This window comes from Candoia aspera, chromosome 6 (assembly GCF_035149785.1).
Source record: "Candoia aspera isolate rCanAsp1 chromosome 6, rCanAsp1.hap2, whole genome shotgun sequence".
Classification (NCBI taxonomy): domain Eukaryota; kingdom Metazoa; phylum Chordata; class Lepidosauria; order Squamata; family Boidae; genus Candoia; species Candoia aspera.
In genome coordinates, this window is record NC_086158.1 from 91,833,617 (window position 1) to 91,858,161 (window position 24,545).

General features: G+C 39.0%; 1 protein-coding gene across 4 annotated transcripts in view; it reads right to left on the bottom strand.

Moving 5' to 3' along the window:
* The window catches only part of KCNMA1 (potassium calcium-activated channel subfamily M alpha 1), a 542,368-nt gene that overhangs the window by 51,978 nt on the left and 465,845 nt on the right, over positions 1–24,545 (bottom strand). For all 4 annotated transcript variants that reach the window (XM_063307681.1, XM_063307680.1, XM_063307683.1 and 1 more), the window contains 3 exons: positions 22,018–22,141; positions 18,166–18,390; positions 16,217–16,409 (listed from right to left, as the gene is read on the bottom strand). In XM_063307681.1, coding sequence (XP_063163751.1) covers positions 16,217–16,409; positions 18,166–18,390; positions 22,018–22,141 — 542 coding nt within the window. The remainder of the gene's footprint in view (positions 1–16,216; positions 16,410–18,165; positions 18,391–22,017; positions 22,142–24,545) is intronic.

The following is a 24,545-nucleotide window of genomic DNA, read 5'->3' on the forward strand; positions in this document are numbered from 1 at the left end:
GATGTGCTGCCATACGATAAATAAATAAAGAAATAGCTATAAAACTCAGACTTCTGCTTCCTTTGATGGTTTTGGTGGGGGGATGACAAGGGAGGCAAATTATGACACATACAGTATTTCATGATGTTATTATGCAAATGCTGCAACTTATGTACTTGTGTCAGAAGTCCTGCAGCAAGTATATAATTGTGGCATTTCCTCAATATGACATTGCTGCAATTTGGGGCAGATGTCACTGCTGCAGATCATATTGCAGTCAGTCAGTCAGTCAGTCAGTCAGTCAGTCAGTCAGTCAGTCAGTCAGTCAGTCTGTCTGTCTGTCTGTCTGTCTGTCTATCTATCTATCTATCTATCTAGGAAGCCAGCATGGTTTCAAATTGCTATATAGATATAGATATATATCAATCTGAAACCATGCTGGCTTCCTAGATGAATATCCGCAGGCCCTGTAGGCTGAGGAAAAAGCAGAAATCAAACCAAGAAAAAGACTGTCGTGCACCAAGAACAGAAAGATAAAAACCCTGGAAGCAAGTGAAAAAAACCCAAAAGTTGCAGGGGGGGGGGAGAACATTTTTGCTCAATTTTTTGCTTTCAGTTTTTCCGTGAGAACTCGGCTTAAAAAAAGGGGGGAGGAATGTATTTTCCTTTATTTTTCTCTGGTGTTCTTCCCCCTAGATCTTTACATTTCTAATACAAAAATATCAAGCAAGCATCTTCAATTAGTTACAAATTCTTAGCCTAAAATTTCAGATAGTAAAATTTTAAAGCGCCTGATGAATGTCTGCAGCGAACGATTCGGAGATGACCAGTATTCCTGCTTCATCTGTTGTGTGTTTAGATGGTAACGATGAGGCAGTAAGCAGAATTTAAAAAAAAAAAAAAGTTTCTGGCAGCTGTGCAGTGGAGACCCCTCTGTAAGAGTTCACTGAAGTTCAAGAATTGCAACACCCCTAGGTGGAGACTCAACATTGTAATTACCTTTAGTAATGAGTGCATAGTAGGGACATGTGCAAAAAGTTAACAACACCCATGAGCAAGAGTAGGGACATGTGCAAAAAATGACAATGCACCTGAGCAAGAATCAGGAGTGAGATGATGCAAATTAGTAGCTAGGTAACCAGTACAGATGGTATGCATAGGTATTTACAAAACACCTAAGCGTGTTAAGATAGTAAAGCAACACTGGCATATCCTAGACCGAGAATTCCCCAGTTTGCATAGTCTATCGCTTCAAGGCTGAAAAGCTGCTTTTCACTTCATATTTTGTTGCAGGAATTTTACTTTGTATCTCTTGCAGAAATGTATAAAAAGTTTGTTAATCTGAGAAACTTGGTGCTTGGCTTTGGAAAATTATTCCTCTTGGGCCTTAAATGCAGAATAAATATTTTACTATCTCTACCCTTGGTGTGTTTTATTGGGCAAAACTGCATGCCAGGCTACGAACCCAGAGTTTTTTGGGACAACGGTAATATATTATATGCACATATCTTCAGCATAGTTCCTCCATCTATATATTGGGTGCATACTGTATCTTGGTTGGAATTGCTAAAGTTCTCTTCTGGAAAGCCAATACTACAACAGTCATTCTGAAATCCGTGAACGTTCCTATGTAATTGCCTCAAAGTATATAAATAACGATCTATTAAACAAACAATATGTGCCAGAACAAGGGGGAAAAAAAAAACCAGAAGGAGAATATCTGCTGTTAACCCTAACTCTAAATTTCTGTGATTCTTATAATTTATTATTGGTACATTCTACTTTATCAAAGCTATCTTCATAATCAAGATAGCATCACAGCCGCTCTGGGCATTGAAACTATTTTTAATTTTAATTTAAAGAGCAATTAAAGTAAGACAACGGATACACACATAATGAAGTAAGTGATTAGCGGCATACGAACAAGGCTGGCTTAATGATAATACTCAGTTTTATTCTCCAAAGACCCCTGTTGAGAGAACCCCTTCCTACTCAAGGATTGTTTGGTTAATATGCCTCAACCTACAATTACAACATTGCTGACACCATTAAGCACTGAAACAACATCCCTTTGCAAAACTCTTGTTCTCTCATTAAAATGTAAAGGGTCAGGTAATTTACCAGCTTGGAATGTCTAGTGTTGTTGTTGGTCATTAGCAAACATTACACAAAATAGGTCACCATTGGGAGTCCATGAACTTTTGTGAAATATGCAAGAGGTAAATCTTTATATTCTATTAAAATTGAAAATAAGGCTGCGATCCTATGCGCTTCTCTGGGCTTAAATCTTAATTCACTCGTATTGAGAGTAAACGATAGATAGGCTGCACAGATTTTGCTGCTTAGATGCCTGAGAAGAGGACATAGCTGTCTTGAGAACCTACAGGAAAGTGATTAAAACACAAAACTGGAACAGGATGCAGTTCTAGTTTCATGTAAATAACGTGGGTGAATTGAGACTAAATAGAGTTTCGTGTCAACATGGATGCGTTATAGATCAACCCACAAAGCTACTGAAACAAGTAAGGGCTGAGTAAGTGCATAGAGTAAAAAAAATAAAAGTATAGTTGATGGGTTTTAATATAGTTAATTCCAAGTTAAGGTATTTAGAAGGGTTAGATTAAGAATCCCAATGCCTCAATGTGATTTACTCGCATGCATTCAGACAAGAAGATTGAGAAGCCCCTTCTTGAAATTCCCGGGCCTCCTTTTAATATGAATTTCCTACCATATTTTTAAAGCAGCTCCAATAACATTTACCATTAGTTAATGTGCTGTCTGGAAACAGGCTGGTATCCTATTCTTTAAGTGGATCGTTTGGAACATAAACTACATTCCAATAAAAAGTGAAGAGAAAATTATGAATTCATTAAAGCACTTTGGTACCTTTTGTACTACATATAATATTTATTTTCCAACCCCTGTAAAAATATGCTTTAATATCTTTAGGCAACTATAAGGACTTAAATATTTATAAAACAGCTAAAGATAAAGCATGGCCCTCTTCCTCTGACATATAGATGATGTAAGGCGTGCAATCAAAGACAATAACGTTTTCAACCCATTTGTCATCTTAAAGCAGCTTTTTGACTTCCGCTCCCTTGTGAACCATCTGAATGAGAGTTGTTGTCTACGCATGCCAGCCCAGACGAGTATGCTTCTTAAAAACTACCAAGAGTGCTATACTTCATATAAAACAGGGTTTTCGGAAAACGGAGACAAAACTATAAATTTGCAGAGGCTTCCAAATACTGCTGTATTTATCTCAGGGACATCTGGGAAACAGGAAGCATTTTGATTTAATATTTCATAATGCAGAAGCAATTGGTTCCCAGTCTGGTGTATAATTAATGCTCATAAAGAGCAGTTGTGTGTCTGTGGGGCCAGGTTGTTTAAATTTTATTTCAAAGTATCGGAGATTTTAAAAAAGATAGGCACCTGCATATTAAAAGGGTTATTTGTCATTTCAGTTTTGAATCAAAAATATTGTTATAATTAATGTGCCACACCATATGCTTAGCAATTCCCCCCGCGTCCACTTGCAGTCTTTCAGTTTATTAGTTTGACCAGAGCTGGCTTGCGTCCAATTAGAATCACAGAAACCCTGATCATAAATATGAAAAGTACCTCTAACTAAATTCCAGCTATTTTCACAAAAGCTTATCCATTTTCAGGCTCTTATAGCACACAGAAGTCCACCAGTGCAGACGTTAAATGCTGATTTGCTTAACGAACTAGGAAGTGGCCCCTAGAGCGAGACCCCTTTCCTGCAGGCACTTGAGTTTTCCCTTAACTCAGAGTCCATAACTCACTTCATGCAATCATTCCATTTCAAAGAGAAACTCTGCTTACACAGTGAAGACTCATTGGAAAGGTATTCGTGATGGGATTCCAGTGAGGAAGTTAGCATTAAAGCTGCAGTAATCCAGTTTACCATTTATTCATTGTCGACTGAGACTATCTTCTATTTATGTAAATTTACACTGTCCTCAAAAATTGCACTCAACTGTCTGATCTTTTTTTGCACCTTCTGTTATAGTTAATCCTACCTATAACTGCTACAGCCTACAAAGCTGACCTTTTGTTCAAAATTTCAGAACAAATTTGTGGCCAAGGCCATGCTTTATAAAGTCCAGGAGTTTGTCCAGCTGCTGTAGGTCACACGATGGATGGCACTAAGACGGTGTTCCTGGAAGGAATGGGATTTTCAACTCTCTTTTTTGAGTTTTTGGATGACTAGAAAACAAGTCAGTTAGCAGGTTAAACTTTGGAAGGCTTGTCACATCCATTTTGGGGGAGGGGGGATATTTGTGAGTTGTTTTTAAGCAGAAAATTGTCCAACTTAATTCAGAAGTTTGCCACCACACTCTTGGGTGCTTCTAGGAACCACTGAAATTGGATCGAGGGCATATGTGTCTATGGATTGCCAGCCCTGAATTTAGAATACAAACTTTTAGGATACCTTCTTTGTCTTTGGTACAAAAGCTAGGATACTCTTATATTATTTACAGGTTCAACAGTAGTGGTAGAATGAAGTCAAAATCCTAAACAACATCATAGAACATAAAAAGTCAGATGCTGGGAGAGTAAAAGAAGACAGCCATCACCAGACTGGCAGCAACCCATAAGACATCTGTCTGGTTTTGTTCACATATAAGGCTGGGTTCTCTGGACTCTTGACCTCATCCAATAAGGCCAAGAGTCTAGCCCCCTTTTGTAGCCCTCACACCCCTTGTTAGTCATGCTCACATCTTCTCCCACTCAACCCTCCACATAAACATCTGAAGAACATTTTTTTGCAACTTAAAAACTTATTAGGTAAAGGTAAAGGTTTCCCTTGACATTAAGTCCAGTCGTGTCCAACTCTAGGGGGCGGTGCTCATCTCCGTTTCAAAGCCGAAGAGCCGGCGTTTGTCCGTAGACACTTCCATGGTCATGTGGCTGGCATGACTAAGCAGAACGCTGTTACCTGCCCGCTGAAGCGGTACCTATTAATCTACTCACATTTGCATGTTTTCGAACTGCTAGGTTGGCAGGAGCTGGGACTAGCAATGGGAGCTCACCCCATCACGTGGATTCGAACCACCAACCTTCCAATCGGCAAGCTCAGCAGCTCAGCGGTTTAACCCGCAGTGCCTATTACCATCCCAATAAAGCTGATTAGATTCCTCTCTGTTATTTGTGATACATATTGCACTTGTTCTGTCTGTTGTCCAGTAGGAACTGTGGGTTTCTTGAAGGAAACAAAACTAACCAGCCAAAACCACCCATTTTTTTCACCAGAACCTGTCAGCAGACATCCAGCTGTGACATTTTTGAAAGGACAATATGATGATGGTAATAATGTATATATTTATGTTATTTGCTTATGTATAATAACATCTTAATTCAGGTAATATTTAGCTTGAAATGTCAATATTTAAACCTGTTAACTAATGACAAAAATACCTGACTATTGTTTTTTCATCATTTCTCTAATAAAAGTTAAAAAGAATTAAATTACTAGAATCCATGTAGATATGAACATCAATAGGAAAAAAGAGAATTGTGGGTTAGAATTTGGCTGTTTTCCAATCTGCCATATACCCTGATGGTGGAGTAATATTATGTCAGCAAAATAAATTCTGTAACATTCTCGCTGTAATTCAAGAGATACAAATGTCTGCCCCTTATCTCCCCCTAGAGACATGAAGGACAGATTTCAAAATACGTCTGTAGCTCATCATGGCATGCCAAGGGCCTATGAGAGGTGAGATATTTCAAATAGTAAGGTAAGCATTATGGGAATCTTTCATTGCATATTCTTGTGAAGGAACTTAAAACACAGTCGTGGGGACTTGATAATGGGAACTCTAGGAGAAAGAAGTACTGATTGTGAACAATATACAGCCAGAAATAAGGCCAATATAAGAACAACATATTGCTAACATTTGTCTTCCCAAAACTCTTGTAGGTACTTCAGATCAAGGTTCAGAACCCAACCATTTAGCAAGGACCTCAATTCTACCCTAGCATCTGTAGGCACATGGGCGACATACGCAAGGAAGGAGCATAACAAACTTTGGAAGTCTGATTGTAGAAGGTGGGAATCATATCCTGCACATAACCCACAATATAGGAAATTAAGGATCATCTTCCTGAAGCAATGCCCCCCCCCCGCCTTTCAACAGGTAGTAGTACAGTTTCCCACATGGAAACTTAGGGTACTACATGGAAGAATAGTATATGGAAAGTACATGTTGGCCATTTATTTCCAATGCAGATAATTTCTCACACACATCAGTATGTGGGCAGTATAGATACTTTTCTAGGTGAACATCAGGCATTACTGCTGACCAAATATACCTATCCTGGCTATTGCTGGTATGATAATCCATACAGTTGAGGAGAGAGATGATAAAACCTTCTGTGACAACAACCGGCATGTAACAGTCAGTCATTTTGGTGTAGGAGAGAGATGGACAGGTCTGACACAGGTATTTTAAATATGTAAGAGTGAGGTACCTGATAAGGTTTGGTAAAGTAATGCAAAGCAGAAGATAAAATGACACTAATGTCTCAGACTGTGTTCAAGGGGAAACCTGACATGCTTTTATCTACACTCTGGCACTGAGCTGGACTTGATGCAAAATGGTGTCTTCCCTCTCCTTGAGTCTATGAAAATGTCCATGAGCAAATCTGTTTCAACTCTGTCTTGACAGGGAGATATTAGAGGTTCATTATCCCATTGTTGTGTGTTGATGCATATTCATAACTAACATGGGGCTCTATCGGGACATAATATCATGACAAAAGGGCAACGCAATCTCCAGTGACATCATTAAAAAAAAACAGGTTTGAAAAAGGTACAATCCCTGGCTGCAGAAAAGCTGATCAACATTGTCACAGAAGGTGTGGGAGCTTCTGTTATCTCTTCAAATTAGTATTATATTGCTGTCGACTCTGCTATTCAGAGTCCATAAGGTCTCAGCTCCATTCTGCCACCGTGATACTGCTTGAGTTAAAGGCTGGTGGTAAAGGGGGACTCCAGGATCACCTTACGAAAGCTAATTTCTCTTAACTCATCCATCTCCCCCTATTTAATTCCCTTTATATTTTGTTATCACCGGGCCTATTACAGGAATTGTAAATGGAACTCACAGCAGAATTACTTATGTGGTTGAAATACAGTTCCTAGGGAAAACTCTCATAAGCTGAAGTCATTCAGAAAACTATTCTCTGAATGCTGCAGTGCTGAACTACATCTGAACTATTACACTGTGATCTTTCTTGTAATTTCTTTGGGGGAAAAAAATGTTACTCTACAATTCTTTTTTCTTCCCCAGCCCACTTTAAGAACTGCTGAAAGCCATAAGATGGCTTTGTACTCTATGAGAAGCACTTTTAATGAAATTCATTGTTCTTATAATCTAGAATTCAAAATAACAGCTTAAATCATTTAGCCAAGAACATTAAATTACTGAAGTGCGTATCTCAAGTTGTTACACAGAAGTAAAGCTGCTGTAACATATGCTGTATAAATCTTGAAGTGGTTAAGTATAATTGTCTTTATCCGTTTTGGTGAGAACTACCCATGCACTATCCATTATAACAGGGGAAAATATTTTGTATTCTGCAAAAGCAAAAAGAAAAGAAATTCAAAAGGAGAAGGAACAAAATAGGGAAAATGGATATAATAGTTATAACCAGAAGAGTTCCAATCTGCTTCCCAACTCACATATTTACTCACGTCTGAGTAATATTTTATGCATGTAGCTCCACCCAGAAATTTTGCATTAGGCCTGAGATATTTTTTTATTTTATTTATTTTCTATCCTACCTTTATTATTTTTATAAATAACTCAAGGCAGCGAACATACCTAATATACCTTCCTCCTTCTATTTTCCCCACAACAACAACCCTGTGAGGTGAGCTGGGCTGAGAGTGACTGGCCCAAGGTCACCCAGCTGGCTTTCGTGCCGAAGGCGGGCCTAGAACTCACAGTCTCCGGGTTTCTAGCCTGTTGCCTTAACCACTAGACCAGACTGGCTCTCAGATCTAGCATTCATGTTCTCATTTGATCAATTCCAATATTAAGTGGTGACATGCATGCCTGAATGATCAATCATGCTGACACCAACAAAAGCAGTGCAAATATTCAACTGTAGTGAAGTGTGTGCGTGTGTGTGTGTGTTTAAATTGGGCATAACAGTTCCTGGTGGTTCTGGCATATGTTTTCCTCTGTGGATGAAAAGCAGCTCAGGAACAAATGGGGGCAGATTTTAAGGAGTTAAATAGACTCCCCCTCTCACTCCAGTGCTGGTCTTCTACTTAAGATTCCAGCTTCTTACGGTTAGCTATTTAGTTGTCATGAAATAATGTAGTCTCCTAGGCACTATATGGACAAATGTTCATCATCCTGACCTGTCTTTAATAATAATTCACAGGCTTTCTAAGGAGATTCCATTAATCTCTTTGATTCTATCCATCCATTATAGCTGTCATTCGTCCCCTTTGTTTATTTCTCTCAACCTTGCAAGGCACAATCATTATTTCTAGCCCATCATCTCCTGCTTACATCATATGCCCAAAGTGAATTTCTGTTTGTTGATCTTTGATGCCATAAAGCAACAGTCTCCGAGCTATGTTTGGTTAACACACACGCTATCCCATGGATAGTTTTAGCAAGAACGCAACATGGGCAGCATTCTAGCAAACTACGGCAGTGTGGGAGTGAGTAAACAGTATAGCAATTTTGTGACATGATATAAAACTGGAAAGACATTCTGGTCCCACAGATCACAAGAACGTGTTGCTGCACAGGACCAGGTTGCCAAAAAAACCCATCCACAACACAGATCTCAAAAAAGCCAGATGAAAGATATTAATCACTAGAAAGGAAAGCCATTTCAGTAACACAGAAGAGGGAAAGTGGTTGGGTTCTGCAATTGTACCATTTTCTCCTAGGTAAAACAACATCAGAATGATCAAAATAATATAGAAATACGGAGGGAGGGAGGGAGGGAGGGAGGGAGGGGAAGAAAGTGCCTAGTTTTTTCAGTATGCATTAACAGAAACACTGCATGGAAGTTGCAATAAATAATAGCATAAATAAACTTTGCATTGGAGTTCACTCAGTTAGGTGGGATATTGACCCAACTTCAACAGCGGGCAAATAACAATGTATTTAAATTGGCCATGCAGCCATTGTTGTTATGTGCACAGTCTATTGTAAGTTGCTGACAGTCATGTGACTGAGTCAGTATCCACCACCAGCGACTGTAAACATTTACTATATATGCAATGGCTGTGGGACAATTTGTCTTCACTTTCTTGGCTATTTCGTGGCTGTTCGTTGGAAGCTAAAGGATATCTAAGATGGTTTTTCAAGTAAAACAGCTGAGGCCATTCAAGGTAAGCTATGGTAAACTAGTCAGTTTCTCAGGGAATAAGGATTATACAAATCTACTGTATAATTATACTGGATTTGGGCCTACAGTGAAATGTGAAGTGAACTGTCAAGCTCCTTTTCAAGCAGAGGACTATTTTAGAGAGAGAAGACATCAAACAGCAATATTTCTTACTTGGGCTGTATTGATCCCTGCTTCTAAGTAGTTTTCCTGTTTCTCCACATGGCATGTAAAGCTCATGTTTTCTAGAGTGCAAAATATTCTACCTGTACTGGCCTCAGTCACCTGGATCCCACTGGATGTATTGGACTTCAACTCCCATAATCCCCAACAGGGGCATCCATGGGAGAGTGTAAAAAAAAAATCAGATGGCAGCTGTGACCACAAGATCAAAACAGCACATAAGAGGTGCTGTTGACACCTCTGATTTCCAGGGGTTTTATTTTTAGACATGCTGACTGAGAATTATGAGACTTGCAACATCCAGGACATCCAGGGAATTGCAACCAACATTTGATAATGATGGAGAAGTATCAAAACCAGAGCAAATTCAGAGTTTGCTATATTTTTTGTTGCTTTAAAATCAGCAAGGAAATGCTTCACAATCTGTCCTAATTTATGGATGCTCAGATCTTCTGTTGAGTATTGTAGATTGGTTACTGTTTGACAAATTAGTCACTTCTTAAAAGTAGCCTTTCTGTAGCCTTTTTCTTAACAGAGAACCTCTCATTTGTATGGCAGAAATTACTTTAAATATGAGATGAGTCTGCACTGTTGATTTTGCTTAATTGATTTTTTTTTAAATCTGATTTGAAATATCTGTTTAATCCATGGGGTTGGAAGAAAAAATGTTTCTGGTCAATTGACTACTTGGCTTCAACAGTGACTTGCTACCTCCAAATGGATTATTGGGATTACAAAGAGCTGTTGAAATCAATCAATGGCAAACCAACTTTGCTTTGTGGTGCCTTAAAGTGGTGAAACTGGTAAATAGGACAAATGGAACATTTCAGACAAGTCTGCAAAGTTCACAGCAGTCCAGTTAAACAGCTTATATTTGTCAAAATGCACCTATGGAGTATCTCTGCTCCTCACTGAAAACCCAACGGAATAATTTTGGCATCACTGGAGGAAAAAGTGGTAAATATGAGGAGAGAAGAATTAGAGAGCTCTCTGGGACAGAACCTCTGTTACTACTTAGAAGATTACCTAAAGCAAAATTCAATGAGGAATTCTTTTGAAATTCATCCATGAAATATCTGAAGAATATCTGGGGAAGACAAAAGTATTCTAATATCAAGATGAGGGCAGGGGAGATAGACCGAGAGTACCCCACATTTTCTCCTCCTTCTCACTTTTTTTTTTTTTTTGCTTAAAGGAAAATTTCTAAGTGGTTTCAGCGTGAATAATTAATTAATCAAGATGAGTGGGATTTTTCCTCTCTCTAGCCAAGAAAAAATATATGGGCCCAAGCAAATTTATTAATGGTGTATACAGAATGAATCAATGAAACATGCATTTCTATCCCATAATTAAGAGACATTATCTAATGCTGAATAAGTCCTGTTTGCCAGATGACAATGATACCCATTCCTCACTAGGCAGAGAATCAGATGGAGTGATTCAAAACACACATTAGGAAGCGAAAGTTATCCGCACCCTTTTTAACATGCACGTGACATTGCTGGGAGCCATCTAGACTTTCCATCATAATCAACAAAACTATTCAAGTACTAAATCAGGGTCTGAGGTCTTATGCTGGTAACAGATGAAAAGCAGCTGATCTCTGCAGAGGTTCTGAAATCAGAAGGCTGCCAAAACACTGCCTTCCACTTTGATCCTCCATCTTTATTTCTACATGGGGTTGGGAGGAGGGGGGAGAGAGGAAGTTGTCTTCAGGGTCCGATGCAAGGTCACTATGGTGCTCTGCAAGCTTTGTAGCTACAAGAAAGAGGAGAACCATGGAATGGTGAGCCGAGGGGTGGTTTGAGTTCCTGAAAGTGAAAAACCAGGCTCCCCTAATCCTGTGGGTTCTGCCATAATCAAACTGTCTCAGTTTGAACACAGAGGCATGCCCCAATTTGGGAACAGTTGTTGTGTGGAAGCAACCTGTCTACCTTTCTTCTTTTGTCCTATAAGATGATGCTACTCCAGGAGTCACTGGGTTGTCACATCATTCTGGGTCTGTTCCCATGCAGGTGGAACCTTGCCAACCCCATCTTTAAGTCTTTTCTAAACTATTTCAACTAGAATAGTTCGAGGAGTCAGGTTGGAGTGCGCACAAAAGCTCTCTCTGCGGTAAATCCAGCTGCCATGCATTTCAAAACAGAAAATGATTTGGGTCAGATTTTGCACCTGAATTATATGATTTAAAATGTTTTCCCAGGATAAATAATGCACCAACTTTTAAACAAAAAGAAAGTGACAGCTGCTGTGCAAATAAATGCATTGAGTAACTGGTAAGGAACTGTATAGTGAAAGCGTTCTTTGCTGACCAGCAGAAATAGCATCTCCCCCTTTATAGATATAAGTTATTGCCTTTGTAGATCCTGCTTATTAAGGGTAGAATGGGGGGAGGCTTGGACAGGAGAGCTTTCTGCTCGATTGTATACCTAAAACTATCCCACTCCCAATACATCTCACTCTAAATACAGTTTCCAGCCCAAGTTGCACACGATCCCCTTTGATCTAATTGCTCCTGACTGTGTGAGCCGTGGTATTTAAGATGCCTCCAAAAAGTCTCCCTACATTCTGTCATGAAAGCACAAATAAAAGATCAGAAGTGGTTCATACATAAGTAATTGTAGTAATAGTAGTGGTACTTTTATTTGCTAAGTGGCACAAAACTCTATGGGTGGAAGGCTAAAAGCAAAGTGCCTGAGAGCAGATTGATCCATTACATAGCAAAGCTCAGGTGTCAATCAGCCAACCAACCCAATGAGGGTGCCCATTGTCTATCATGATGAACAGCCAGGAAAAAGGGATGCAAGATTAAAACGTTGGTTCTGCTATATGGATGTAGCTGTTTTTGTTTTTGTTTTAATTATTCATGGCTTTTCTATGATACAGATTTTTGAAGTGGCTTTCAACCAGCAGTTGAAATAATTAATATATATGGACTTTATTGGTCCTAAATATTCATGGCCCAATTACAAGGAATAAAAATATCATTTTCATTCACACAGAAAATCTAAATCAGCATCTGATTCTTGTCACCATACAGGTAAGTCCGATTTCCTCTTTCTGTTTCCTTCAACTTCTCACTCTCCTCTTTAAAGAAAAATCAATAAAGAAGTAAATTATAGCACCACCGGTATGTGTTGCTTTAATTTTGTTCATGTCTTACCAGCTGAAGACTAATGTTCTATAATTTATTATTAATGAATCATTATAATATATAATAATATTACAGAACATATTATTAATATGTTTGGCAATATATTAATATTATGTATTATAATTATTCATAAATTAGCAAACAGTGTATTATATTATACATATTTCATTATACATATAATAAATAATAATTATGCATAATAAACTACTCTTTACTGCTGAAATCAAATAATAGCAAAGTTATCCATTCCAAAGTAATAATAAGAAAGATAAACTCAGTAAAGTGTAAGGTGAAATAAAGATTAAATAAAAACAAAAACAAATGGGAAAAAATAGATTAAATAGGACATTAGCCACAGATTAATTCTGTCCCTGGGTGAGGAATATAAACCTATAAATTATTGGTTATATAACAGTCAAAAGTGTGGACCATTGGCCTCCTAATGGCCATAGCAATCACACAAAACCCTGCTACATTCTTGGATGTTTCAGAGAGCAGATCAGCTGAAACAAGGTGAGTTTTCTCATCTGGCCAGTTGGAACAATTTGGCAACAAGATGATATTAACTGTCTCTGTGCACCTTTCTGAGTCTGATCAATGGTTCTGACATTGTCCTCCTTCAAGAAACATAAAAACATATGGAGGAAGACTTAGGTCATATGCCTTAAAGGCCAGTCCAAGCCTGAGTAGAGGCAGGGCCAAGGTGACTTTAGTACCTTGATTTCATATGAAATCAAAGCAGCCATTCTAGAACTTGTGATCTGGGTTCAGACAACTGAATATTTGTTGGGACAAGCTGGGGTACCTGTTGGAGTCACTGCAGTGTATCCTGATTCTGCTGTGATACTTGCTGGTGACTTTAACACCAGATTGGGTCCAAATGACAAAACTCTGTTCTCCCAATATAATAGTGAACCTCCTCTGGCTAATGGTCTCAACTGCACCTAAACCAATAAGTCAAAAGATAAGGGGATTAATCATGGGGACTGGTGGTTGATGAACCTGTGAACCTGTTTATACTAAATGGCTCTGTGAACCTGTTTATACTAAATGGCTCTGTGGATGGGGATTCTAAAGAGGAATACATATTTGGGGGTTGACACGTGGCTAGTACTATTGAATATGCTATACTGACCTTAAGCTTAATTAGTAGAGACTTTTATCTTTACAATGATCACTTCACCATTATTGTGAAATTAGCTGACTAATTTCTGAGAGACTTACAAATGGTATCTGTGTATTGTGCACTTTTTTTTTTTAATCCATTCAGTCATGTCTGATTCTTGGAGACTGCCTGGACAAGTCCCCACAATTTTCTGGACAAGGTTTTTCAGAAGTGGTTTGCCATTGACTCCGTCCTAGGGCTGAGAGAAAGTGATTGGCCCAGGGTCACCCAGCTGGCTTTGTGCCTGAGGTGGGACTAGAACTCATGGTCTCCCGATTTGTAGCCTGGTGCCTTCACCACTACACCAAACTGTGCACTTAAGATATGCTTTATCCCTCATCACTTTGGTAATAGAACATGAATATCTCTGCCAAGGTCATCTTCCTTACTCACTACAAAAACAGACAGATAATATTCAGAGGTAGCTCAGATAGAACCTTCCTATATCACTGAAGTATAAGAAGGGGGAGGAGGTATAGCAGATTCTGTTATTATAACCAATCTCAATAAACATAGTTTTTGCCTTCCTGTAGAATTGATTTCTTGGTCTGGTCAACCCAGTAAGGCTGGGTGATGATAGTAGAAGGAAATTCCTACCAATTCAAATCACTCCTGTGTCTTCTAAGTACAATCCCATACTTCCATAATCAGGAGGGTTCCCTGCTATCATTTGAGGACATCAAGGCTGATCTAGAACAGACAAACCAGTTCCCAGTGGTATACCAGATTTGTTATACTGAATTACATATCTTACAAAATGATAGCCAAGTTTGTTGTCTTGGAGTATAATTTGAAATCCCAGTTAGGTGGCAACACTTAGGTGATGTTGGCTGACTTCCATATTCCACTCACCCCACCCCAAAAGTCATATAGATGTAAACATGACCATTTTTATATTGTTTGGAAGTACATAATAAATATTAACAATCAGTTCAAACATTCAAGTATACAAATTCCATATCCTATAACATCTTGAAATGCAATCCGGTTGACTGACTTGAACAGACTTCTTACATCAATGGCTCTCTTCATATTAAATGGTTATAAAGTTTCTAGAGTATCAGTATTCCGTGTAGATGCTAATAGTGAATAATTAAATGGCCAGACAACTGTTCCCCAGCATATAATCTTAGGTTTTACCAGGGCCGCAACTAGGGTCTGTGTCACCCTGGGCAAACATGGATTCTGCGCCCATTTGGGTGCCCCCCCCAGCACTCATTTTGGTGCCCCACCAGTGCGGCGCCCGGGGCACATGCCCTGGTTGCCCCCCCTAGTTGCGGCCCTGGGTTTTACTGTTACATAGGGATCATTCCTGTTTTAAATAGGGAAGTGAAATACAAAAGTGATCCCTACCATTATCACGATTTATTTTTCACTTTCATTGTCCATCAAATCTTCAATAGTAGATTTTTGAATGAGAGCAATTTTCTGGAGTTATGAATTATAATTGAATGGAAAGAAGAGGGTGATTGCTTTTGTTACCTTTAGACTTCTACATACAGGGATCAAGGGAGGCAGGAGGAAGATCCAAATGAATAAATGAAATATTCATTGCCACAACATGCAGTATTTTGGTATTTATTCAGCATATTTTTATTGATTGGTTTCTTTCTATATTGCAATATTCAGGGCAGGTAGGAGGCACTGATGAAATATCAAGCCTTGTTTGCCGATGATCTGTCTATCTGAGGTTTAAAATGTTTTAATCTGTTTTGTGATCTTGGGAAAACATTAATGAAACAAAGGAGCAAAAAATATGTGTTCAGAAAGGTGTACTCTTAGGTGCTGTGCTTTGGAAATTGGAAGGATTTTGAACAAGACTGTAAGGACTTCTGTGCAGATTGTAAACAGGTCTTTACAAAATCCTCCCCATCTTTTTTCTCTCTCCCCACACCCCTGCCCCGAAAGGTGTTGCTGCTGCTGCAGCATTGTATGACATTTAGATGATATAAACTGGTGGACAAAGCAAAGATGCTGGTCAAACGCACTTGCAATCATCCCCTTTTGCATGCAGCATAAGGAAACACAACCTCTGGCAATGCAAAGCGTATCAGTCTGACTTTATCGTTATGCACAGACAGGGTGCAGAGTTCTACAGACTGAGCAGTGAGTACAATGGAATAAAATTCTCTCCCCAATCAACCTTTGTTCTCTTGCAGAAGATCACCCAAATTAGCTTTTGTTCCTGTGCATGCTGCACTAAAACCCCATCATCCCGATCAGCAGGTTTAACCATCAAGCAAGCTGATGGACAGTCCCTTTGAGTTACTGAGTGAGAGATATTCTTCCTGCCAGATCCTGTCCCCTTTAGGCACTGTAGAGAAGTATTATAGGGCAGTCCTTACCTTGGGAATTAGCCTGCAAGACCCCAATGCTGTCATCAAACTGCATAGATTTGATGTTGAGTGACGCCAAGATGCATTCCTTGTCCTGCAGCGAAGTATCATCAATATTATTCTGATTGGCTGACAGGATGACGCACATGTCGCAGAGGTTGATGTTGACAGCCCTTAAATCAGCTCGGCTTAATGGTGTACCCTTCAGCAGAGAAAGGGGGAGAGAAAAGAGGAAGGGAATGAAAGAAAACAAATTAAACACCGAGAAGGAGCTTTGGGAAATTATTTAACAAGTATTCTTTTTATGCTCTGACATTAAGCTGGTCTAACTGTGTGCCAGGGAATAGAAGAAACGTGCTAATCTAAAAGGGTAGTTGGTGCTGATGGCAGCATTTTACTGTTAAGTCTCAATACTCAGTCAAGCTATTACTAACAAACAAGGAAGAGGGATGATGCCAAACTTTCTGCATCATGACTGCAACTTAGAACCATCTTGATGTCCGTCAGTCTCCTGGGCAAGAACTGTCTTTCTAAGCATAGCAAGGGGTGTGTTCAGATACCCACCACTGGAAATACTGGAGCTGTGCCAGTGTTATGGAAAAGAATGATACCCTTTACGGACCTAAACAGAAAGCAATCTCTCTCTTTTTATTTATTTATTTATTTATATATATATATATATATATATAGAGAGAGAGAGAGAGAGAGAGAGAGATCAAAACCATAGTACCTGCAGCAAGTTTCATCTTTTTCTAAGCTATCCTGCCATGACATTTGCTTAAACAAACTGGGATTTTGTTCAGAAGAGAAAGGAACCCTAAATTGATAAGCACCACATGCATGCTGTTTTCTAGCAGCAAAATTACTAATTGGGCCATGTAGCAAAATACTATGATGCTCTTATTGTTTATATGTGTTTGCACATGTTTATAAAATATACTCAAAACTATTGGATGGTTTTAACATTACAAATAGGATGACTTCCTTCAGGCCATAGCTGTGCAAATTTGGCATGGATGTGAATTAGAGTAAGAGCTAGAGGGAACACAATCCAGGGGGGGAGAGAGAGAGATGCACAGCTAATCTGTGATGGTGTTCTCCTGTTTTGTGTTCCTCAGCTTTATGACAAGTGGGATAAATGGAGAGATTGCTTCAGCTTCAAAGGTTAATATGAAACAGCCCCGCCAAACATGTAATGATGGATTTCAGTTTCAATTTTGACTGTAGGCATTTTGTTTTATTTTACCCTTATTTTGTTTATTTTTGTAAGTTGTCTTTTTGGAGGGAAGATTAAGCAAACATAGTATTCAAAGAAACATGTAAATGTGGACAAGGTAGTGATTTTCTTCCTGCCCTTGTGTGAATGGCAACCTATTGTAAAATCTGCATTATCATTAACACTGAGCCATAAATGGTGAGAAATTGGGGCCTTCTCAATTCTGTTCTCATTTGGTGATGAAGAAATTCATGTCCTTTGACTCTGTACCACCTTAAGAAATAGATAAGATGTCCCTGTTGGGGTATTAAAGAGAAGAAAGCCAACAGGCCAGCTTTCACAGATCTGTGCAAAGGCAGAGATCAGGTAATAGGCAAATAATACAAAATGTTTTCAAAGGTTTCATAGGCATAAATAATGCCATAACTAATAATTGTCATGCTGTCAAGAAAAATCAGAACATCAAACTGGCTGTATGCAAGGCATTCGGGCAAGTGTTCAATGAGCAACATTGCTAACATATTTGATAGCAGCTGAATTTCATCCTTGACAAGGGACTGAGTACATCGGCAAATTTCTTCTAATAAGGTCTCACAGGGCTTAGTTTTCATAGCTACAACAAACAGGGAAAGGCCAAGTCCTGAGGCTTATAACTAGTCAAGAACAAAACAATGAAACCCAAGATCAAAGGGAGGGAGGGAGGGAGGGAGGGAGGGAGGAAGGATCAAGTCTTTGGACTTACAGGCAAAATGGAGACCTTGGGGAAGTTATGCATGGTCTCCCATTCCCTCCTTAAATATTCAAGGGAGCCAACAAACACAATGTGTTTGAGCTCATGGTAGTGAAAGTTGCTTGCTCTGAGCGGCATCACAAAATTTCTTAGTCCAATCAGCGCTGACGTCACATCTCCAAATATACAAACCACCACATGGCCACTGAGGACTGTCATAGCAGCTTCACTTCGTGTCTGAAAAAAGCAAAACAAAATTGGGAAAGGAGGGCCACACAGAGAAGAAAAAAAGAGTTTTAGATGCTAGCAAGACACCACCTGAATCAAGCACTACTGTGCCTGCAAAAGCATGAGAACACAAGGAAATTGTTTCTGTATTTTTAGTTCAATAATATTTTAATATAATATTAAATGCTCAAAGCTTAGAAAAAAATATAGAGTTTGGAAAGCAGAAGAATATAGTAGCTGTTAAGTAGAATCCCACATTGTTGGTATGGAAGATAAGAACCAGGTCTTCAAAAGTTATGGACTGTATCACATTCACACATTCCATCAGACTAGTAATGGGGTAAGAAGGAATGACATTGGGGTGTCGGGACAAAAATAATGGGCGGAGCTTTGATCACTCCATTACAGCCGCCATCTTGATCCTTTTGACATCACCGGATGACATGCTAAATAGAACTTGATGATTAGAGATATCTAGATATGGATATCATTTATAACAGTGATTCACTGATAAAAAGGAAATGTTTAAGTCAGCTGTGGTATAAGTCTGATAATTCTGGGGGGAGTATTTTCAGGACTATGTGTGATTAATTAGTGGTAGTTAGATATTCTATGGTGGACCATTGCTGCTTGAGTAATCTAGCCCACTGATCTCTGATACTGGCCAGGAGGAAGAAAAGAGGGCTGAAGGATATCAAAGGAAAGGCTTTGCTTAGGTCTCCTGATGTAATGGGAAGAAGGAATCACCCTGAGGAACAGGAGGAAGAGCTGCTTCCGAGACAACAGTCAGATAAAGAAAATCTGTGTCTGGGGCAGAAATGTAATTTGAGAAAGCATCTCATACAGGACTCTCCTCAGTTCTCATGAAGATAAAGGCTGGGAGAGGGGAAGTGTATTCAGACTTGCAAGACTGATGTCAGCCCAAGGTAGACCAGTCTAGGGAACCAAAGTTATGAATGCCAACACTACTTTTATTATATGGTTATTGTAACAAAATCTTGCAAGTCTGAATCTGCTTGAATCCGCTGAATACAGACTCGGATTTCTTTTGGAAATACCATTTAATGGAACAGACCATGAGATTAAATGAATACAGTTAAGGCTGAAAGCAACTGCCTATCTTTTTATGAGAGATGAAGCTGATATGATTCAGCCCCTATCATTTGTGATTTTCAGACCTGGTGTTACAAAATTGCCTTAAGGTGGCAGGTTGCTCATCGAACTGTTTAAAAGTGTGACTATTAAAAGTGCAGTTTGTATAATTGCTATGAAGTTCGTTCGTCCTTTCCTTCTTTCCTTCTTTCCTTCTTTCCTTCTTTCCTTCCTTCCTTCTTTCTTTCTCTTACACAAACACACACACTGTGGCAAATATAGTAAATGAATCTTCAATCATAACCAGACAAAGAGGGTACCTCTAATGTCATTTTTTTTAACATGCAAACTTTGTGAAGTGGAACATTAAGGTCATTAAGTGTCGTCTCTGTTTAAAATATACTTAAAATATTCTAGCTGACATCTGTCGCCCTCAGTTATTTAACAACGTATGGAAAACTTGTCCCTGGTGGTCTAATGAACACTGTGGCATGCATATCAATTTAAACCGTTTTGAATCAAATTCTTAACAATTTACTCAGTGGAACCGACTGGTATATTGATCGCTTAAATGCCAATACTGCAATTCCAGACAATGTCATGGTTATTATGCAAACTCCCTTGAGAACATGAAGAACAAGGTTTTGCCATATGATCGTTAGAATAAACCAGAGCTGTCAGTATTATTGGTTGCGCTACTCAGCATTGCAGGGAAGTCTTGAAAAAGCAACCACTGAAACAAAATCTACACCCACTGAATAAAGGGAAAGTCCAATGGGACTTGGTTTCACACAAGTCTCAACCTTAGCTGTGACATATGGAGCTGCTTGTGCTTCACACAAGCGGATGGACACAAATGGCACAAACTTTCACCAAACCTAACAAAGTAAGAAGTCACGAGGTAATTGGATTAGATTAGTTGAGTCAGTTTGATGGCTGTCCCCAATCCAAACAATGAATCAAGAAGGGGATTCCTTAGAATGTGATATCACAGAAATGTTGCCCCGAATGGCACCTCTGGATAAATATGTAATAGAAATATCTCTAAATCACTGGATAATGACAACAAAGAAGGGAACTATCACCAGTGTACAGCACATTAAAATGTAACGTGAACAAAAAGAGGATAGAACACAACATGAAAATACTGTTTTCTGAAGCACCACTTTCTCTGCCACTACCTAGATTTGCCTTGAAAAATGTGTGAAAATGGAGTTTTGTTTAGCAAAAATGGATGGGCATAGGGGCTACTTCAGCCTTACACACACACTTGAAAAAAGACGCTGCATGTTAATAGTCACATGAACTTTAATGAACAGATTCCTTAATATTTTCTTCTGGCTTGAGTAAAAGCTTGAAAAAAAGTCAGACTGCTTTACTGAATCACAAGGAAACACCTGAAGTCCAAAGCACTCAAATAAACACACACACACACACACAAACAGTTCTGATAATTTCAGTGCTGTACCTATGTACATACTTGAATAATCAATTGCCATGTAGATAAAGAGTAGCGCAAAGCATGTGCACACAAATCTCTGATTATAATGTAAGAGTTTTCATGATGGTAATCAAGGGTACAATATTGATCAAGTGCATCCTCTAACTCATATCTCACATTTTAAATGCTTGTGTTGAGTGGGATTTTAATGATTTGAAAGCTGCTCAGTCACACTGATAGTGTAGTTAGAGAGCATTAATTGCAAATGACATATATGCAGAATTTAATGATCCTATGAATTTTTCCTATAACAAATGACTGGGGTGTATTTATTAATCAAGAAACCAAATGTCTTCATTGACTAGTTTCTAATTATCAGCTTGGTGCTTCAGGGTTAATTAGTTTGGATATAGTTATGTGATATCATACAGCCACTTACAAATCAGTTTTTTTTCCCCCTTAAACCTAAAAGCACAGGACCTGAAATCAGCTCTGACTCTTCCAGGGGAAAGGATAACCACAGGCATCATGCTTGTAGAACGTGGCTTCTGAAAAGACATGTAAAATCTGTGTGGGATTGTCAATTTAATTTGGAAAATCAATCTGATTTCATCCAACACTTCAGTTTTAGAAAACTGAACTATTTGATCTGATATTCAACCTGAACTATCCTATTGGTTTGATTCAATTGTGGAAGAGCCATTTCTATGCTTTTGCAAAAGGATCTGAATTCATCCCAGTGGCATCAGATTAGCTAGTTCAAATCACCTGTCAAATGTGATTCAGAAAGTTAGCTCAATGAGTCAATCATTGCTATTGAATCTCTGAAACTAACATTCACACAGCCCTGTTGTAGACACTAAACACAAAACAGTAAACCTTAACGAGCCCCAAACTCTTTGGACCACCAACAGTCATGAAAATCATGAAAATGACAAGAAAACCTAAGTCACAGAAAACTTAACTGTCCACAGATTTCTCATTTGCGGATTCTTGGTACACTGTAATAGTTATATGCAAGGTCAGAAACACAAAAGAGTGCTGAAGAAATTCAATATAATTCCATCTGATCATGCGGTATGAAATTTCCTTCAGCTACTCACCAAAATAACCTTGTCAATCTCCTTTGCTGGACACCAATGAAACATCCCTGTGGAGTCATATTTTTTCACATTGCAATCCATGTTGTCCACTTGTTCATTGCCAGGGATTAATAAAGGATCGTGTCTGAGCAAGAAAATACATTGGGATTAATATCAGCTGATATCATAACAAAGAGTAAAGCATGTACTATCTTTTGCCACACCCACATTTAAGAAACAATGAAAATGTGAGATTAGTTTTAAATATGGTATAGAGACACTAGTCTCACTTATTAGTTTTCATTAACAAGAACAATTGTAGTTGAAGCTGGCATTCTTTACCTAAAGATGCATACACATTTCCCCTTTTTCTCTCCCAAATAAACAGCACAAGAGTTGATATTAACATCTACAGTGAAGTAGAAGGAATAGAAACCAAAATTCCACCCTGACCTATTGGGAGAGTAGAGAAAGCCAGGTGGCTGCTTTTATTACATATAGCTTCTGATGTGACTCTTTTGAAGCTTTAATAGGCTGTACCGGAAATATTTTAGAAATCTGCCCAATCATATTTTGCATCCCCAACCTGAAGCTTTCAATTACATCATTTTACAGCAACCACACAGATTTTACATGTCTTTTCAGAAGGCCCGCATAGTTAAAGCAATGGTGTTCCCTGTAGTAACATATGGCTGCGAGAGCTGGACCATAAGGAAGGCTGAGCGAAGGAAGATCGATGCTTTTGAACTGTGGTGTTGGAGGAAAATTCTGAGAGTGCCTTGGACTGCAAGAAGATCCAACCAGTCCATCCTCCAGGAAATAAAGCCAGACTGCTCACTTGAGGGAATGATATTAAAGGCAAAACTGAAATACTTTGGCCACATCATGAGAAGACAGGACACCCTGGAGAAGATGCTGATGCTAGGGAGAGTGGAAGGCAAAAGGAAGAGGGGCCGACCAAGGGCAAGATGGATGGATGATATTCTAGAGGTGACGGACTCGTCCCTGGGGGAGCTGGGGGTGTTGACGACCGACAGGAAGCTCTGGCGTGGGCTGGTCCATGAAGTCACGAAGAGTCGGAAGCGACTAAACGAATAAACAACAAACAGCAAACTGACTACTGAGTGCTATATCCAGAATGCATGACTTTAATGCTCAACACAATGCCCACTTTCTATGACAACAGGGGGATCTGTAGCAATCTTCAAAGCATTTCTTGTGGCAAAATATGTATAATGAAAATTGTTTTTCACCCTCATGTACTGAAAGTGAACCAGGAGTAGACAAAAAGACTGTAGTCTACAATTTGCTCTTCTGGGAAGTGGCATTGGCCACAGCATCTTGCACTAATACAATGAAACAAGTACAGTAATATAGATACCAAATCTGTCAATTCCTAAAGCCCAAGGCAAGTCCAAGTCAGAAAGAAGTTGAGAGGGCCACAGAAGTGTCCCTCAGAATAAGAGTGACTGATTCCCTTCTGTGGGTTTAAGCTTGCGGGCTAACATAGCGACCTGTGAATGTTCATCTGAAAGTCTTCTTTATCTATTATGCTAAATGGCACCCTAATTTTAGGACAGCCATCTTCCAGATGTATGACTGATGCAAAGAATCGATGTGGTGTCAATTCCTGAAGCCCAAGGCAAGTTCAGGGTTTCTTAGCACATATGGATGCAAAAGCCATTTCTGAAATTGCACCATCGGTTTCATGTCAGATTAAAACTGTTTTAAATTGTCCAGGCAATTTAACTTGGCATGTCTGTTTCAGTTTTTCTACTCTTCAATAGTTATTACAATTGCTCTTAATTGCTTTATTGTTTATCTTGTTTCTAACATTTGATCATTATTACTAAATCTGTTCCCTTCTCATAATTATTAATTCTGTTCTGTTTGGGTAGCTGTTCATGAATGTGGGGGGGAAAGTATTTTAATCAAGAAATTATTGATTTCCTTGGTGGGGGGGGGAAATCCTCCTAGTTGAAAAACTTACATGGATGATACACTGATCATTACCAGTTTCCTTGACATGAAATATCACTGGGACATTTTCGGTTTCCTGAGAGGTGATAGATGCAACAGGTCTAGTCAAGACCCAGTGCAAACTGAATGTACCATCTAGAGCAGGAATGAGTCATGCGTTTCTTCAAATGTTATGTTGCCCCAGTTCCCATTAGTCCTAGGCAGCATGGATGACAGTGAGGCATCGTGGCTGTTAAGAGTCCAGCTACATCTGGAGGAGCACAATTATGCATCCCTAGCCAGAAAGATTCCACAAAATATGTACAGATTCTATGGCAGAGAGTTCAGGATTCTTAGCACATATGGATGCAAAAGCCATTTCTGAAATTGCACCATCAGAAAGCTACTGGGTGACTATCATCATACCAACCTCGCATTTGAGGAGTTGCCCAACTTCTTCCTCATCCACCATCACCACCCTTACTTGCATGCACCTTGGTACAGGATTTAGCCAAATATCGTGAATGGGTTGTCCGACCTGTCTCTAGATCTGGAATAGAGCTTGCTTCTGTGCAGAGATGCCTCTTCCA